The sequence below is a fragment of the Clavelina lepadiformis genome, chromosome 3 (assembly GCF_947623445.1).
Source record: "Clavelina lepadiformis chromosome 3, kaClaLepa1.1, whole genome shotgun sequence".
In the NCBI taxonomy this organism is placed as follows: Eukaryota; Metazoa; Chordata; class Ascidiacea; order Aplousobranchia; family Clavelinidae; genus Clavelina; species Clavelina lepadiformis.
The window spans coordinates 20,453,901-20,472,652 of NC_135242.1; the positions used below are offsets into that span (position 1 = coordinate 20,453,901).

Here is an 18,752-nt window from a genome sequence, read left to right on the forward strand (position 1 = left end):
GCATTGTTACAAACGAACATCTTTTGAGCTGTGAGGTTGTGTTGCTTTGCTTATCCTTATTCTATTATTTCAGATGAACGATTTTACGTTATATAAAGCTAAGTATAACGGCATCATTTAGTACAATCTATGAGTCAAAAATCAAGTCGAAGCACTCGTATGCTGAATTCAATTCAATTAACGATCGCTTTTACTTTTTAAGAGATAGTTACGACCGTATATCAAAAAAAATATAGATATATTTAGATTGGATATAAATATTGAATGAAATTTCACGATTTTGACGCAAGGTAAGTAGTGGTTTGTGGCGGTTTTGTATAGTTAATTTGGGGTGTACGGCCATCGTTACTAAAACCGGATGAAAACCACTGATGTTTAAGATTCATTGATTTCACTATCGGGTCAATTTCACAAACTTACGACGTCAAACTAATTACCTTTAGATGTACAGTATAAGTTAACTCAATTAAACCTGAGTATTTATTATATAACAGACGTGGGCAAACTGCGGCTCGCGAGCCGCATGCGGCTCTCCGGCATGTTTTTTGTGGCTCTTCTAGTCGAATCGTAAAATTCAAAAAAATGTAAAGGCTACCAAGAGTACCGTTTATGAAAGTTTCTGTGTAGTTTTTCTTTATTTAGGCCAGCATTTCGTTTATGACGTAACACTAGACATCGATTCCAACATTCTTTTCAGGTATAGATTCTATACTCTATTGCAAAGGTTGTCAAAATGCACCTCACCAACATGTTTTTATGGGTCTTTTAGTTAAAAAGTAATATCCCAAAATGACTACTAATAGTATAATAACCAAATTGACAATCATTACTGATTTTGCGGCTCGCTGGTGTTTATATTTTTCCGCAAGTGACTCTTTCATTGAACAAATTTGCCCACCCCTGTTATATAACATAATGAAGTACATGACATGACTTTTAAGCCATGCGCCCCTTAAATTGAAACAAAACTTTGACAAACATTTCGTAACAAAGGTTTATATAAGTCGACGATATGCTTACTCACCACGAAACGAAGGTGTAGAAAGAGAAAAAAGAACTCTCGTTTTTTCTTTTGCTCTTTCAGCGCATTGGTTTAGGACTTTAGGACTTTAGGTCATATCAGGTAACGTCTTGTGCAGCTAAATGCACGAATACTATTTCACAGCTTTCAAGCGGCGCAAATTGATCACATTTTGGTTATTGTTGAGATTTGATTGCTGTGTCGAGCTATGATACTGTCATGATTTTCTGAAGTTTTGCAGTACTTGCGTGGCTAAACGCCCAGCATATCTTACATAACCAAGAAGCAAATTGAAATCTTGCTGAGTGACGCTAAAGAATGGAGATTATGTCGAGAAATATGATGGATTTTCTAGTAGATGGGAAGGTTATCAATGAAAGAGTAGTAATTAATGAATAAATAGGCTATTAGCAACTAACAACTGTGAGTCGTACACGAAACAAAACAACGTACTAGTTGTCAAGCCCTTCAAAGCTATTTTGTTGCGTTGTCCACTGTTATATAAAATGTAAACGTAGTTTAAAACAGGTAAAACTGTGCTATATTATGTTGCAGGAAATATGTTAGGCGTTAGCTTTAGCCTAGCAGATGCGTAGCCAAACCACCGCAACACGCGTACCTCAGCAAGTTCGTTTAAAGGGCTTCGAAACAAACAAATTGAGCAGCAAGCCTTGTCATATGTCCTTTTAAGAAAGCCGAAAGATTGAAACCTTTTGCACAGTTGCTTGTTAGTTTAGACAAAATCGTAAAACATTTATGAATCCGATCAGGTGCATTTGTATTGTAATGTTTGCTTGCGATATGTTTATCTCACATGTAATTTCTGTTTCCATTCACAGAACTGTATTAAAACTAATCGTTGTATAAGTGCCACAAACTGAGCATGACGAAAACATCCGCAGCAGTTCTGAAAACAGCGGTTACTCAAGCGTATCAAGGTAAGCGCAGCGTTCGAAATTGCGATTCTTGGTTACAATGCATATTGGCACTGGCTTGATATATTCGTCAACCCTGCTTTTACCCATTTTTTTTGTAAAATTTGTACCCACTTAGCTTGAAGGCTTCAGCAATTGTAATATGGCGAAGCGTTACTTTGGTAACAGAATAATTTCTATCACCGGAACAAATTGAAAATAGCCTGAACATTTCCATAATAATTTTACTTTTACCTAGCTATTTGTATGTTGTTTACTTTGAGTCTAGTGCAAAAATGCACAACCAAATGACGTCACAATTTAGGTAGTAGGGGCCTAGTATACAAATGCATCACGCCGTTGTGCACTAGACCCGTTTACTTACTACTCTGTTGACCTCGTTCCTGTCGTTGATGACATTATTTCATTAATAATTTATGAGTTTTTTCGATGGTACTTGCATTCATTCAACCATCTTAATGTGACTTCATCGAGCGATTATGCTGTCTTTTTGTCTTGTCTAGCCATCGTAACATTTTTCCAGCAGATGTCAAAAAAGCGTGTCCAAATGATCTACCCCTTTGGTTTTATCCTTGCAGGATTATTCATTGGAGATGCGGTCGCCATGCCAGTACATTGGTACTACAATGTACCAGCCATCAAAGACGACTACAATGGCTGGATATCTAAGTACGAGAAGCCCAAAGACGACCACCCAACCAGCATTTTAAGGCATTCAAACACAGGTACCAATGTATATCTAACTGCTATGGGAAAATGTCATAGAACATCTTAAGCTTATCGATGCCTTTAGTCAGTGCTACATATACAAAATACAGTACATTATTTGCATACAAATAAATTAAGTCACCAATATGGACGCCTAGTTCGGAATATTTTTGTCAGGGATGGCATCCCAAACCAGCGCGTTCACTTCGCCTGGAGGCCAGCAAAGTAATTACAATAGCGCAGGTTATGATTACCAGCAGTTTCAGAATTAAAATCTGCTAGTATCTTCTCGGCAGTACAGCTTACGTTAAACAGACTGGTGTACAGTAGTCCAACGATCGTCATCACTCATCACCACAAAAAACTTTCAAAGACACATGTTGTCATATCACAAAAATCGAAGCATGAATATCAGGCATTAATACGGACTAATTCAATACATAACGTGTACTGAATATCATTTTTAGGCGTCTGTCACTGAAGAAAGTTAAAGTTAATTTTTCTGAACTTTCAGTTGAACTTTCTCTTCTGTAGGTGTCTTGTATGTAGCAAAAATGGATTTTTGCTCTTGGTAGCTTATGGTGCCTTTGTTTGAATCGGCGTTAAGCTTTTGCAGAAGACCGGGCATTCCTGCAACTAAACATTACAAAAATCAACTACAGGCAACAGATATCCGGCGAACATGCTAACTAAGACCTTGACGACATTCAAGCTGACATTTTACAGAACTATTTTCTTTACCTTGCATTGCACCGTTGGCTATTTCCGTATTTCCGGGCGTAAGTTGCTGGGGGGCGAATTGAGTTTTGAACGGTAGTGGAATGATTTGTGGCCGGGGCTGGACCCACTGCTTGCTCTGAGGGCAATACATTCTGCGAGTGGGCCAGGCTATGTAAGCAGGCTGAAGGAAGGAGTAACGCAAATTTGCAGACCCATTCGCCATAGGAAACGGCGTCGCTGCAACACAACAGAAATCTTAGGAGTTTGCAAATAAGGTGTAAATAGGCAATAGTTCTTGCAGTAAGTCGGTATCGTTATTAATCTAACCAATGCTTTACCTTGTGGGGTAATAATTCAGTAGAAATTGCCTGTGGTAATTTTGTCTACATTAAAATGGTTTTCAATCGCTTACCCGATAGTTATTTCATATCGGCACAGGCGGAACCAAAGTCAAATTCGACTGAACTTTAAATCAACCTGTGCCATGAACATCGTTGCTGCCTAACTTAAATAGTGAGCTGTCTGAAGCATTGCATGGTGTGTTTTGCCTGAGATACTTACGGGAACTTATTATTCTGGGCGCTGGGTAACCGATCTGTCCTGGAACTTGGTACACCGTGAATGGATTATTGTGCGCATAACCAACTTGTGGCTGGCTCGAATCGCTGGTTGGCAAGCCAATTGGCACGCCACCTCGTTTTCCATGAATCATAGTGCCGGTGAGGTTTGCGCTGCTAGTGTTCATCTGTTGCATTTCACCCGATGGTTTGGTTGCTTCTGGAAAAAAGACTTGATTGCTGCAATAAATCTGTCTTCAATTAAAACGTAGTTAAAATATAACGACAAATATTTGGTAATAACAATTTGTTAAAACTGGTTTGTAAGTTAAATATGAGAATTTTGAAAAGAACTCTTGGATACCTTCAGGAAATGCGTGCGATGTCGTGTACATATTAAAGGTTCCCTGGCAACTTAAATCTAACGGTTGATCGGTAAACGCTTGTTCCACTATGTTTTCCTCCGTTTCGATACATTCTGGATTATCGCCGCCCTTGTTTTTCAATAGATCTTCGTTTTCTAACGACAAATCTTCCTCCATATTTTCATCATCTTGTTTGTGGGAATCATTATTCACCGCATTATCGGCCACGCAATTATAGCAATTACGCATTGCTTTCGGTTCATCTATTTTCTCCTTGATTTGAATCGAATGTTTGGTTGCCTCTAATTTGCTCTCTTGTTTGCAGCCGTCATCCTGAATCTCTGTGTTAGGTAGCTGAAGGTGATTAAAACGACTTGGCCTTGCAACCATTGTAGGTGGAGAATCTTAAAAATTGTATGCCTTGTTGTGAAAAAGAACTACCGCCGTGACAGTTACTTTCGATGTTTATTCGTATAGGCTACAAGGCAAACCGACTGCTGCCATTTTTCTAAGCTTGTTATACACATGCTTACCAGAATTGTCATCCCACGCGCACTCGTAGTCAAATGAAGGATGTCTTTTTGGTTTCGCCTTGCGTTTGCGCTTGCTTGGCGAGTTTGGCAAAACATTATCTCCCTCTGCTGCAGATGCGCTGATTTCAGCTGCCGCTAGTGATGACCTTTGTCTCTTTGCTGGCTGGGGACGCACACCTCGTTTCATAAACATCAGCAAATCAGGACGGTCCCGGTGAAAATACCTAAATCGAATGATACTTTCATACTTTCTAAATATAGTTTAGAAATCCATTTTAATACTTTTCAAATGACTTTCTCACTGGCACGTTATGTTGTTTAAAGATTTTGAGAAAAGACAATTAAGTAAACAAATACTGCTTTGTTAAGTAATTTTGTTAACACCGGTGACGGTTACTGCTAGAATAAGGTTTTAAGTTGTTTTAGGTGGTAGATAAGGGCCACGTTATACCATTTAAGCGTGAAAATACGGTGTATATGAGCATTTTTTGCCGGTGAAATAGAAACTGGCTTAAATTTAAACTTATTCCAAAAACACTTGCCACAGTTTACTTACGGATGGAAGTACCGCCGAATATGTGTTGGTTCTCTTTGGCTTACAACTTCTATAGCGTTTGTATCAATGACTTTTCGAAACCCATACGCATGCAGCTGTCTTATGAAGCTTGTTGTGGATGTAGTTTTCAGCTGGTACTTCCATCTAGCATGAGTATTTTGAAGTAGCTCGTCTTCAAATTGCCTTGTGTTAATAAGCATCTGCTCTCCATCCCCCGCCCAGCGCATGCACAGGCATTCGTCATCGTTTACCATTCGATAGAGTTTAGTAGGAAAAAGCGATACTGTTGCTGAAAAATCTGGAAAACTTATCATTTTGCTGTAATTGCGAATCTTACCGCTAAGGCTTGTGCACCCTTCACAAACATTATAGCAGTAATCGCAGGGCATTATTCATGGCGATTCATTTTGATTTTCTGTTATTGAGATTTATTACGTCATAATCAAAGCATTGTTGTAGTTCGCGAATATGACGTTTTGGCCCGAAAAACCAATAGCTATGCACTGCACAATGCTTTACAGAATACAATACATTGTTTGGCGTTGGTACAAAAAATGTTGGGTGGTGGGTCAATTCAATCTATATCAAACCCACAGACGTTAACTGTTTAGTCCTGGGTTTGATCGTCCATGGGTTGAATTGACATGGAACCAAAAACGTTTACTTCTGTACCTGTATTTTTGTTTAGGTGGAAGTGGAAGAAGTCATGGTTCACAGTCTGACCCTGTTATTGGCAAAGTCATTCTTCATGACAAATTAGACGCTTGGTCAGGTAGAAGTAATGCGTCTCACTACCACCAAGGTATACTAGCGTGATTATGGTTGGTAATTTTTGCTTTCATAACGTCAATCTAAAATCAAACAGGTTTAGTGCAAACTACTAAATCTTCTCATTACATAAGCGAGTTGTTATGCAACTTCGGAGAAGTTACGCAACATCAGCTAATGTCGACTGGCGTATTTTGTGTTTATATAATATGTGTGGAAGGTGTGGGCGTGATCGCAGCCCAAGGTGTTATTAACTCAAGTACATGTGCTTGTTTATTAAATTAGCCGTGCCCGCAGTTAACATAAGAATTGACCATAGCATAGCCCTGTAAACGAGTTAGTGATAGCATGTAATGTGATATACGTCTTTCTGGTGCTTTTACGTCATGTCCTATAACTAAAATTAACCTTTCTGGTTTCTATACACTGTGTGTATGTATTCCACGTTTTTAGGTATGGAAGCAGGCGATAACACATTGAACTGTCATTGTGCGTTCCGTTTAATGAAAACACTTCATGATTGTCCCAAGAACATGACGGACGAGGCTGTTTTGAAACAAGCCTTTGTGGATTATGTAACATTTATGACAACGCCAGGCTCCCACAATGACACGTATGCTGAATCATACCATCGGTAACTAAGACAAATGCAATAACATTACATCTGTAACTGTATTGGGGCCTATAATGTAGGTCGTAGGATAACCCTATTACTACAATGGCTATTATTTAGATACGCCTTGTGTAGAAGCGGTTTTACATGATCTAAAGTACTGTGGTACGATACAGATCATTTTAAAGATGAAAAATATATTTTCTAGTAAGTTTTTTGCTGATTGGGTGAAGGCAGGCGGACCGATCGATCTCGAAGACTTGTTCAAATTCACCACCGATCGTTCAAAGAGAATGCTCATTGACACCCAACTGGATGTTATTGGCGCATTCGTTGTTCCTACTGCTATAATCCTTCACAACATCCACAGGCCCATAGAGGAAGTGACCCGCGTTACACAAGAGTTGTACAGGTAACGTTTGCCGGAAGATATTATATCGTTTGTCACGAGTTATGTTACGGTTTTTAAATGCTCATCGTACTGTTGAGCGATTGTGCAGTTTTAAAGCCTTCTTCCAAACTTTCGCGCCGTAGACTGTGAATTTTTCAACTCATAGCCTAACCATCTTTTTACAAAGAATGTAGTTTACTACTTTGTAGGCATTGATAATTTTTCTTCCTCATCCGTAAGTGGAAACTAATTTACCCAAGCATTTTTATTTTCCAGCCGAACTCATCCGGTAGATGGCATAATTGAGCCGATGAACGCCTACATTAGAATTTTGCATGCAGTGGTCAGAGGAGGATCTCTCAAAGACGAAGCTGAAAAGGCACTGAAGGAGCATCTGGGGCCTGCTGGCGGAGCGATGATAAGAACTTTTGACCAAACTGTGATATCGTACGTAGAAAAATATCATCCATTGCCTAAAAATACTTGTTATTCTGTGCTGAAACCTATTCAGTAAACCTATATCTACTTCAACGTTGATGTAAGTAGGGCTGCAACTAACGTACCAATCATGATAATGTCAATTTAGTACGTTTTACATGCTTAAATATTTATGTGGAACGTTGTGCACGCACTCATTGTATCCACTGTCCATTGTTCATTATCTTGCGCTAGCAAATATCTGTGTTTCAAAAAGGTGCTCTTCCGCACTGGCAAATTATCTTTGCGGCTTCTATAATCGGATCACCTCGACCTGAAACACATTTATAAGATCGTGTTTTGATAGGAAATTTGTGTTTTTCTGCTGTGGCGCTTAAACACTGTCTGCATTCTATTTTCTTTCATTGTCGCAGTTCGAAAACGAAGCTGGCAGCTTTTCAGAGAATTGGCGAAAAACTAGGCTTAGCATGCTACGTCAATGGGGCTTTTGCTGTCATGCTTTACTTGGCTCGTCACTTCCATGACGATTTTGAAGGAGGAATTCTTACCAACGTTAATATTGGAGGTTCGATTAAATGATTGTATCACAGCGTATACTTAATATACGGAAAACATTTTGTTTTGAAATTTACTAAGCATTATCTATAGTACTGTAGTGAAGGCAGGTTCAAACTTTTTTAAGTTCAGTCATCTTGTCACATTTTTGTAACAAAAGTTGGCCACCAAAGTTACCCAGTGCAACTACGGAACATGTTGTTGTTTCGCTATTCAATCTTTTATCGTTCTGCTTTTTAGTATTTAGCTGTATGGGTTTAGTGGCCGAAAAATATAGATGATGATATCGTAAACATATTGCCATGACTCAATATTCATAAGCCACTAGAGAAAACACACGTCAAAACACAACAGCTTTTTATGGAAAACGCGTTTAAGCAAAAATATCGATATAACCAAAATCTTTTTCAGGTGAAAATTGTCATCGCGGTGCCGCCCTAGGTGCTCTTCTGGGGGCTTCGTCGGGTGCATTAAAGAAAACAATTCCTGCAAAGTGGGTGCAAGGACTGAGATTTGGCCCTAAAATTGATCAAGTTTTACACTCAGAAGTTTGAGAGTTATTTTTCGCGATATATTTTTTCAGTGAATTTTTGAACAAATATTACATTTCTTTTGTCTGTTTGCGATGCATATGTGAAACGTTTTTTCTGGGTGTATAGTCATTAATTACACTAAGAGATCGGTTGTTTTTGACGGGTTTACGATGTGACAAATGATATCTTTTAACGTAAAAATGTTGTTGATTTTTGTTGATGTTACCATGGATTACTCTAAAGCTTAGAGTCTAAGCTTTACATTATAATCTACAATCTACATCTATGTATGGTGTTACCAACTTTTTCAGCTCCGGTTTCCACTCCCGAAAGAGATTCAGTTTTAGGGAATTCCCTGAATGGTTGTTGAGCCTGTTTTTCGTGTCTATCTGCAGAAGTTATTGTTTAAATGTTTGTGTTTCGGTTAAGTCGTGAAAAATCGCTATCAAGCAATCGCTATTTTATCTGATGATGATTATGTAGGTTTTTGCGGCTAAGCTTTTATAAAGCGCTTAGAAAACTATATGCAGTTCTATGAGTAATATTGTGGTCATGGATACGTCACTCCACCAAATCCTAAAGCAATGTCGAAGAGAAATTATTGCATATATTACTTTTTGTCTATCAATGAATTTTAGGTTCTGATGTGATGTGTTAAATTTCTTTGTTTGGTACTATATCGTCTTTTGTGATTGGGTGTTTTTGGCAACAGGCGTGTTATACAGTATTACTATTTCTCCAATTATAATTGTTGTTTAATTATGATCTTCCCCATATATGTTTCTCCTGGGAAAGTATACGAACGTTTCCTTATCGTTGTAGAATATAATTATAAATATGGCTACACTATAATTTTTTGCGCACTTCGCGGGATGCGCGTCTATATTACGCTACTAACGTATTCCTTGAAGTATTTTTATTGCTTCTGTATCTATGTGCACCTTTATTGGGACATATAATATATGTCATATATATATGTAAAGTGCAGTTATTTCATTACGTATTTAGAAATTATTAAGTTTATTTAAAATTGTTCTATTTCATGTTTTTGCCGGCGCGCAGTTATGTCATATAACCTACTGCACCAAATGATTTTTTTAAATGTAGGACTGTTGGTATATAGGCCTATTAAATTAAATTTGCGGTGCAGTTCCAGGATAGACAATGTACACTTCGTATCTGCTTAACGATACAACTGTTTTCGACTTTAACTTCATATCTGAACTTTTATGGCTTGAATATGATGCTAAAGTTTCTTATTGGCCGTTTGAAGGTTTTATATTTACAATACACGCTTTATGATATGACGTCAGCGAAGAGTTAAAGTTAAGTCTTTAAGCCTATTATATCGTCTGACGTCATTTTACTGGAGCTGTCTTCGGCTAACACGAATATTCGCAAATTATATAGGTGTTTAGGTGAGATTTTACGGCTTAAGTTTGCCTTTCCAGTCACACTTAAGCTGTTTTCTGATAAAATAAAATCTGACCTTTACTATCGTTCTCTCACCAACAGGCATATACATTCACATTCTTATAACTATATGTGAACCTGTTTTACGCAAATCAAACCCTGCTATATAAACGGCAGGGTCTTTTTCTTAAACCTGCTCTTAGTACAACAGATTGATGTTTGCGGTTTTGCGTGTCATGTATACAGAGCAAACTTCGAAGAATAAGGCAGTATCAACAGCATAACGTAAAGTTAGCAAAAGTCTCAAAGGGTTTGTTTTTTTTTCGAAAATAACTCAGAGATTAAGAACCTTTTTCTCCACATTTTCAATCAGTGGAAGAGGAGGAGGAGTCTTTTCAACAAAGAATTCTTCTTCTCCATTGATCTTTTTCTCCTCATTCGATTCGTTCTCCGGTAAAGCAATTACGTCTACATCTCCGCTACCGATAATCTCCGGTTCAGGAGTCGTAGTCGTCGTCTCTTCAGGAAAGGAAACTGTAACTTCTTCTTCTTGGCCATCTTCTTCAGGAACAGCTTCATCTTCGGATGCTACCGTGTCTTCATCATCATTATCTTCATCCTCGCCGATAACCTCTGTACTGGTGGTTTCCTCTCTCTGTACAAGCATATATTACCAGTCGATAACATAGCAAGCTATTTGCAATCGAACGTTGATAAAAAGCCCAATTCTCCGAACCAAATAGGAGCGTGTGATTGGTGCGTTACATATACAAGCTGCATGTGCATATAGTGTTGATTGTAATTACAAAGTCAGTTGATGGAAGGTTCTTTATGACAATATTCTACACATAGCCTATACTTACGGTAAGAACTATTCCATCACATGTTATTTTTAAATTGGTGATTTGAGATACGCCGTAGGGAATAGTACCACTGGCTTGACAATGAGATCTCGTAGTCTGGAAATTAGGAATAAATATTAAACAACTTAGTATAATAATGTTTAAAACATTATAGAAATATATAAATGAATGAGGATAAGTATCTTATGATTATTTTTAATCGATTTATATTGAAGTTATTTCTGATTTAATTATAAATGCTGTAAAAATCGGCTTTTTAACCGTAATGCTTATTATTACATAAAATAATACTCACATCGGATGGAGCGGTGCAATTGCATTTTTCCGTCCAGGCACATCCGTCTGTTTGAGCGATGACGTAAATGGCGTGAACCTCGTGGCGATCAGGAGTACAGCCTCTTGAGCTGCATCTCTCGCAATAAGACACCTGGAAACATTGGAATTTTGAGACGTGGCAACATGCCAGAAATTTCATGAGGAAAAATTGTGTAATCATGCAGATGTAAATGGTTTTAATGCGTTGACTTAAGTCTGACTTGAATGTTGTATCAATAGGATGAAGCCACTGTATGCGGCTTCGACCCGACGGCATGAAGCTGAGGTTAATGGCTCGATTATTTCAAAAGTATCGCATCATAAAAAGTATTTTTTGTATTGGTTACTTTTCGCCATTATTACTGCGGGAGCGAAAATATGGTGCCAATTGTTGTTACAGCGCAATTGGAATAAATTCTCACTCACAATTTAACGACTGAAAAAAGTCCCAAAAACCAATCCCCGAAAAGTTAAAAATGGAAAAATGTTAAATGCAATGGTACTATAAGGATGGCAAGTTAACGCGGCCACCAAGTTCAAGAGGTGATTCATACCGTGGCCCTGGGGATCGAGATTAGCGTGTACGGCGTTTCGCTGTCGTAATCCAGAAGCACTCTTTCCATAAGTCGGTTAAGCTGACTTGAACGAACCATGTTCCATGGACATGCAAACGATTCAATTCTATGTTTCATGCCCTGCATTTGTTGCCTGGAAAATAAAATATATCCGTTTTTAGCAGTTGAGTAAGTTTAGTTGGTGACGTATAGGCATAAGCAAAGCACTTTGACATACAGAAATGTTATATGAAACCCGTTTAGAATCCATATGCAAGACATTTACGTTTAAAAAAATGAACACTTATTTCCTTTCGAGTCTGAGTTGCTATTTTTACAACTTACCTGATCTGTCTGGGAGTAAAGGGAAAGTTCCTCATTTCGTTCATCATATTCTGGTGCATTTGCGCCATGCTTTGTGCCACGTTTGTATACATCGGCATTCTAAAAGCGGGCATGGAGGGCATGAAGTGAGGTCGGAAATTTGCCATATGTTGCGCCGCACTTGGGAACATTAATCTCCGCGGATGATATCCGGTCATTCTTGGTCTGTGGATGCGAGGCAGAACATAACGTGGAGCAGTTATCAATCTCACAGCTCGACTGGAGTCCCTGGCAAAAAAATGAAGAAAAACCCACTTTAGATCAATGATGCAGAACAACTTACGGATAGCGTAAAATAATCCAACAAAGCATTTGTTTGGAACAAATTTCATACTTGTTTAAAAAAAAATTATTACTGATCTCATTTTTATTTCAGTAAACTTTCAATGACTACATTATTAGCATTCACTAAAAGCAACAAATATCAGAGGTTTAAAAAATAAAGTAAAAGTAAATAAAAAAGGAATAAAATAAAAATAAATAAAGGATTTATATTGACATTTCATCATATACTTCATGACATAACTGCATAAAGTTCTTTCTTTAAAAATTACCTCGGTGAACCAGAGTAGACTGCAGCTGAATCTCGTCGTCCCCCATGATGATGATATGCTTCGACAAATAATGTAAAGGATGTCAGCATCAATACAAGTAAAATACTGGTTCTCATTTTTCTTGACAAAATAATTGAAAATTTTGAAATCACACTTTTCAAAAAAGTTTCTCATATACTTAATCTGCAAACATCATAGGTTATTAAGCACTGTATATTATTTAAAAAATGATGCAATGATTATTATCAAATAATTCTCTTTTCATTTCTGCTTTTTCAATATTCTGTTCTAATAAAATATCCTACTTAGGACTACACACACAATCTTATGCAATATTATAGTATAAGACAACGTTAAAAAACTCAAAATCTTTACACGCGATCAAGTCTGACAACACAAAACCGAAGTTCTCCAAGTCAGAACAGAGAAGATCTTTTCAAATCCATTTTTTTTCTATGAAAAAGTCTGCAGCCAAACAAAATAAAGCTGTTTGTCTTCATTCAGTTTTCACCAACCATCATCAATTAAAATGAGGAACAACTCCTTTTACTCGGAACCGCGCAGCTGTTATTGACACAAATCAATTTTCCTTCTACCGTGACCATGCAGTTTGTACGAGCTACCTTGAACGAAACGTGAGGTTTTCCTTTATTGCGTCATCTGATTTTCTTGTTGAAAATCATCCGATTACAAGTGACGCATTTAAATCCAGGATAAGGTCTGATTTATAGACGAGCAGCTGCCTTCGCATACGCAAGGTATATAACCAACTGTGCTCGCTACGTTGAAACTTTCCAGTTTGATAAAAAGGGCGATGACCGCAGACTGTCGACGCCGTTAACTACAAATTTTTTCAAGTTTGAAACGCGTCATCTCATCAATTCCAAACGTTCTATAATTATCTTTTCAAAAACATGTTTACGGCGGTAGAAGTTTGGAATTTCTCCAAAACGATTAATTATATATATATAAGTATGAAGCTTACGCGATACTTCATTGTCTGATGTTTTTTGAAGTTTGAAAAGCTTGATGCTTATAAGCATCGTCAGCAATAAATAACGTCATGTGTATTAGTCCATTTTTTTGCATAATTATCCTAAACTGCTTATTTGTTTCGAAAGCTGCATCAACAGGTACAGCAACAAGTTTCAAATTTTTTGTTTTTCCTTTTATGCGTCATCCAATATTATCCAATTTAATCAATTCTGAAACACTTCTCGAGAATGTTCCGCTTCGTTAGTTAATTCTTAAGACAGCTTATAGAATATCCTTATATGCACCGGTAAACACGAAGGACGGCTGAAAACGGTTACAATGTATAACTTAGTCATGAGCAAACCTGCAAAATAATACATTTTCACTGGTTTAAAGGCTGTTAATTAAAAAGTCATCCGTCGACCTTTTAGTTTAACCATTCCACGAGATCGACGTATTTTACGAACATTAACCAACAGGTGATTAAAAATGTTTATATACAGCAGAGGATTAAACCGTGTTGTGAAAATTGGTTACGCCTACAGAAAATATTTCCAGCAAACTTGTGAATACATAGGCTACATAGTTAGCCTATGCCTGACAGTATTTACTTTGCACCAAACGCTGCAACTGTTGCCAGACAGCTTTGCAGCAAATATCGGTTAAGTTATTTGCCCTTTTTTATTTACTGTACCTGCCTGGATTTAGTTTAGTTCAAGCTCAAATTACAAAATTAACCTTTGTGTGCAAGCTCATCGATCAAATATAGTATAACTTCCGCTTTGTACAATCTTGGTGCTGTAATAGTTTTAACAAATTAACTGGCAAAAACTTTCCTTAAACTGGTGGAGTCCAATTTTAACTCTTACTTGCACGCATGCAAATGATATATAAATTCGACGTGGGTTTTTTAACAGTGATGGTGCCGCTATAACAGAAACCTTGAACTCTTTAGTAAATGTTTCAGTGGATTTGGAACACAAGACATGGCTGTTATAGCTTCTGCGCCAATTCGTTGTGGCATAATAATCAATGCTTACATATTTAGCCTAAAATTTGATTTTAACCAACCACTTTAAAAGCGACATTACTAAAATCGTTACGTGGCAGTCTCTCAAGGTCACGGTGATACAACCTTTAAAAGGAGTGACAGATACTTGGCGCCATAGGATATATTCTCTTTTAGTTGCGTAATTTTCTTGTAAAACGTCTGGACCGAGGCAAAATTCTCCTAAACACAACCTTATTTTAGCAATCTTGTTTGAACCCGCGCTTGTACCAAGATGAAAATCTTGCGCCCAAAACAAAGATAAAATCTTCTCAGTCTCTCACTACTGTACTCGTATCTAGCAACTCTAGGCATCGACGGTTGAATATTTAAGTAGAATCCTTTTCGCTTCTATCTATGTATGTGATCGACATTAAAAGCTGCAAAAATGTAACCCCTACGACATCGTTTCTTTTACGTAATCTGTTGCAATTTTTAAGCACTTTTCTGGGTATTTCTTGTTTATTTTGTCCAATTTTATCCCCAGCTTAGCGTCGGCCATATTTGAACGGAAACGAGCCGTATTTGTAACCTCAGATACGATCAGTTTTAAAGTAAATTGGATTAGTTAGAGTCATGCAAAGTCGGTAACAGTATTAATCATAAAAACTGATGGTATGTCACAGGCACCATTTCAACCACGCCTATATTTCTGAAGTGTTTTTGTGTCTTTATCGTTATAGCATAGCACAACGCTTGAAGGCGACTGTTTTGTGGGAACTTAATAACTTTTAGCGGGTAATCGGTTCCATTTTCGCATTGCGTGAGAATGTTTTTGTGCTGATATTATACTTCATCAAGTTAAACATGTCTGATTGTATGTGTTTGAAAAAAGATGAGCATATAATCTATTCAACTTTTATTACATTTTTACGTTACATTTTTTCCTCGACATGTTACTAGGCTACTATATAATTAAAGCTTGAAAAAGATCAACAACTAACTTTGAATAATGTATTGTTGGGTTAATTAATCTTACTTTGGAGCTTTCGGCAAACCTGCGTATGTTTTAGAAAAAAGTAAGCAAAAAATAGTTGATGAGTGCATAGTTTAATGCAAAAAAGGCGGGTAAACGCCACCCCCAAAAATAACAACAATATCTGTTTCTATACATTGTTCAACCACATACCAGATAAAAACTTCATTGTTTAAAATACTTTTTAATTTTATTATGACCGCAAAGCTACTCTCATTTCCTTTAAAAACTTTCATGTACATGTGTTAATCATTCATTTTAACTTAAATCTATTTGAAGAGAACAATTAACATATACTCACAAGTTTTCTTTAGTGGGAAAATGCTAATACCAAAAAGACGTAGAAATACTTCACTAAATTAGTTTGGTATGAACTGAAAATTACGATTGTCGATCTACCAGCAACAATAAATCTCTATTGCTTATTGTTCAATCTTGTTTGTCGGAATACCTTCACCAGGATGCCGTAAAGTCGTAAACGAATGCATTATCGGTACAGTATCTTTTGATCGGCTTGTTGCTGTGCAGATAATTGTCTAAAAATTACAAGTTGGCTATAAAGTAAACCAAGTCGGCTGGGGTTAATCTTATGCAAGATACACGAATCACAGCATTAATTTCTGTCTTTGAACATACAGATTTTTTGTATGGCTGAGCTGCTACGTCAGAGTGTTGGTCTTTTAAACTACGTAATGAGCAGTTACAAGGGAAAACTATAAAAGCATTGTTTAGGTTTTCATCAAGAACTTCGCTACCCAAAAGTTAACTCACGGAAGAATTTCAATAACGTGTTAAAAGGACGTGATAGGCTATTTGGAACGTGCTTGTTATAATGGGCAAGTGGTACTGGGATCAAGGCTATAGGGAATGATTTTTTTTGACTGTAACTGCAATATACAGGGTGAGCCAGAAAAACCTACCCCATTTCAAATTGTTACTGTACCAAAGCTGTAGCAATCTGACAGGAGGTTGAATTGAAATTTTGCAGCAAAGGACTTACCATTTGTGTTTCAGGTTTTAGTTTTTATAAGTGAATTATGTTTTGTGCAAATTTTTAAGTTCGGGTTCAGCACTAAAGCGAAAGCCACCTGGAAGGCCTCGAGGGCGCCATCTATATCTCGAGGGCACCACCTACAGGATGTAATCATTAAAACATAAATACATCAAATGGTAACCTTTTGACTTTGAGATGAGACAACAAATGTTTTGATTGCTTATAAATTTTGTCTCTTTTTCCTAATTTGAAATGTGGTAGGTTTTTCTGGCTCATCCTGTATAAATCAATCAAGGTTTTATTTGATTTTGTCTTGTTTCTAAACGACAGGCTGTGGGTGCTGAATCTCAAACATTTACTCTTTACCGCAAGTATAATCATTTACATCAGGGTTGTCCAAACGTTTTTCATTGAAGGCCTGCATGTGCTAAAAAGTTAACAAGTGTCCGGGCCACTCACTATGTGTGAAGATCACTGCTTGCCTACAACACACTAAATATCTCATCTCATCTATAATCTGACTACAATAAAGTTTTGAGAGGGGTTGTTTAGATTTAGAATATGCAGTTTAGAAACAGTCTCAACTTAACAGCTAAATAAATATTGTGTGAAGTTAACTTTTCGGGATATTTAATTTACTTATGCTAACATTTCAGATGAAGATAAAACATGTGAAAGATAGCTATCACTTAAAAAATTTTTAAACATTAACTTACATTCATTTCACGAAACATCTTATGAACGTCCGATAGGAACTCACGATTCGGTTCCAAATTATAAGATCTGTCCAGAGTTTTGTTTATAAGTCTATAGGCTACAGATGAGAGAGCACTTAAGCAAGTTGATAAACAAGTTTGTTTAATACAGCTGTTGTATGATGCACACGGGATATTGACTACATTATTTGACAAAGCCAAATGTCATGACTAAATTTCAATAGATTCAATAGAAAAGTTAACTTACAAAGATCATGTTCTTTTCCTGTGCAGGAAGTTTCACTCGACGAACGGAAGCTGTTGTGCACACTATACAATAAGGTGAATGGTGACAGCTTTTCCAAGTTGATTAGCCATTGGAGCAGAAAGTCTATGAAGGTTTGAGAAAATTAACTTAGGCTACTATATTTTCAAACATGACATCATCTTTAAGATAGGTAGAAAGGAGTCCCACCGATTTATCAGTTTCGTAGAGAAAATCCGATTTAATTTGCTAAAATGTTTTTGTCACATGCTCGCTTTGTCAATTACCGCTGCAAATTGTACAAGACCACAAGACCAAACTACATGTGGAAACTTTTCTAAGTCAAGTCTGATCAATGCCTTTAATTTCAAAAACATTTCTGACGTCAAACTGCGCGTTAGATTAAATTGATTATCATAATGTCAACGCTGTATGTATAACAGTTTTTTAATTAACGAATCTTCTTTGTTGACACTTGCCTCAACTATTAATACACATTGACAATACTGTACACTACATGACTACACTGGTACACAGCTTTTTTAACTCTGCGCTTATATAAAGTGTTTATGCAGTGAGGGATCCCAATCTTTAACCTTGAGAGATTTCTATGTGACATGCTTCTTTCTGTAGAAAGCGTCCAGAAAACCATAACAAGATAAATTTGGCACACGTTTGATCCAATATAGCTTTAAAACATTGACCAGTAGCCTAAATGCTAAATCAGTCTCTTAATGTAATACTGACTGACTGGTATCTATAATAGAATATATATCATTTTGTCTACTCTAGCCCATCTGCGTAGGCATATTCCTATGTGATTTATATCTGTCTTTGTTTGGTACTTGCGAGTTCGGATCATGTGCATTCTTTTTAATCAAAATATCAAATTGCCTATGTCTTTAACAACAGGCTGCGTGACCTAGCCTATACTTATACAGTGAAATACTTGGTCACTTTTTATGCCTGTTTGTTATAATATTTAGGTTAGGACTAGGTTAAAAAGAAACTGAAAAATAGCTT

The 18,752-nt window shown here is 36.9% G+C and overlaps 3 protein-coding genes and 1 long non-coding RNA gene across 5 annotated transcripts; 1 reads left to right on the top strand and 3 right to left on the bottom strand.

Annotated features, from left to right (window-relative positions):
* Positions 1–1,855: 1,855 nt before the first annotated feature.
* On the top strand, positions 1,856–10,000 carry LOC143448766 (uncharacterized). Its single transcript, XM_076948626.1, has 8 exons — positions 1,856–1,959; positions 2,535–2,681; positions 6,084–6,197; positions 6,617–6,797; positions 6,985–7,188; positions 7,444–7,614; positions 8,019–8,170; positions 8,572–10,000. The coding sequence occupies exons 1-8, from the start codon at positions 1,905–1,907 to the stop codon at positions 8,712–8,714; spliced, it is 1,167 nt and encodes a 388-aa protein (XP_076804741.1). The 5' UTR covers positions 1,856–1,904; the 3' UTR covers positions 8,715–10,000.
* Positions 2,691–5,764, bottom strand: LOC143448764 (uncharacterized). 2 transcript variants are annotated; one of them, XM_076948625.1, is made up of 6 exons: positions 5,396–5,764; positions 4,840–5,063; positions 4,306–4,647; positions 3,946–4,161; positions 3,406–3,621; positions 2,691–3,300 (listed from the first exon to the last, which is right to left on the bottom strand). In XM_076948625.1, the coding sequence occupies exons 1-6, from the start codon at positions 5,707–5,709 to the stop codon at positions 3,158–3,160; spliced, it is 1,455 nt and encodes a 484-aa protein (XP_076804740.1). In that variant the 5' UTR covers positions 5,710–5,764; the 3' UTR covers positions 2,691–3,157. The 2 variants fall into 2 exon arrangements, with proteins under 2 accessions (XP_076804740.1, XP_076804739.1); XM_076948624.1 differs by having other exon boundaries at positions 4,306–4,710.
* A 324-nt stretch (positions 10,001–10,324) lies between the features above and the next one.
* Positions 10,325–12,971, bottom strand: LOC143448767 (uncharacterized). The gene is made up of 6 exons (XM_076948627.1): positions 12,777–12,971; positions 12,184–12,450; positions 11,839–11,992; positions 11,265–11,396; positions 10,970–11,065; positions 10,325–10,761 (listed from the first exon to the last, which is right to left on the bottom strand). The coding sequence occupies exons 1-6, from the start codon at positions 12,890–12,892 to the stop codon at positions 10,441–10,443; spliced, it is 1,086 nt and encodes a 361-aa protein (XP_076804742.1). The 5' UTR covers positions 12,893–12,971; the 3' UTR covers positions 10,325–10,440.
* Positions 12,972–16,165: 3,194 nt separating this feature from the next.
* Positions 16,166–18,076, bottom strand: LOC143450156 (uncharacterized). Its single transcript, XR_013114651.1, has 4 exons — positions 17,940–18,076; positions 17,733–17,855; positions 17,486–17,552; positions 16,166–16,311 (listed from the first exon to the last, which is right to left on the bottom strand). It is a non-coding gene; the product is annotated as an uncharacterized LOC143450156 (long non-coding RNA).
* Positions 18,077–18,752: the final 676 nt, after the last annotated feature.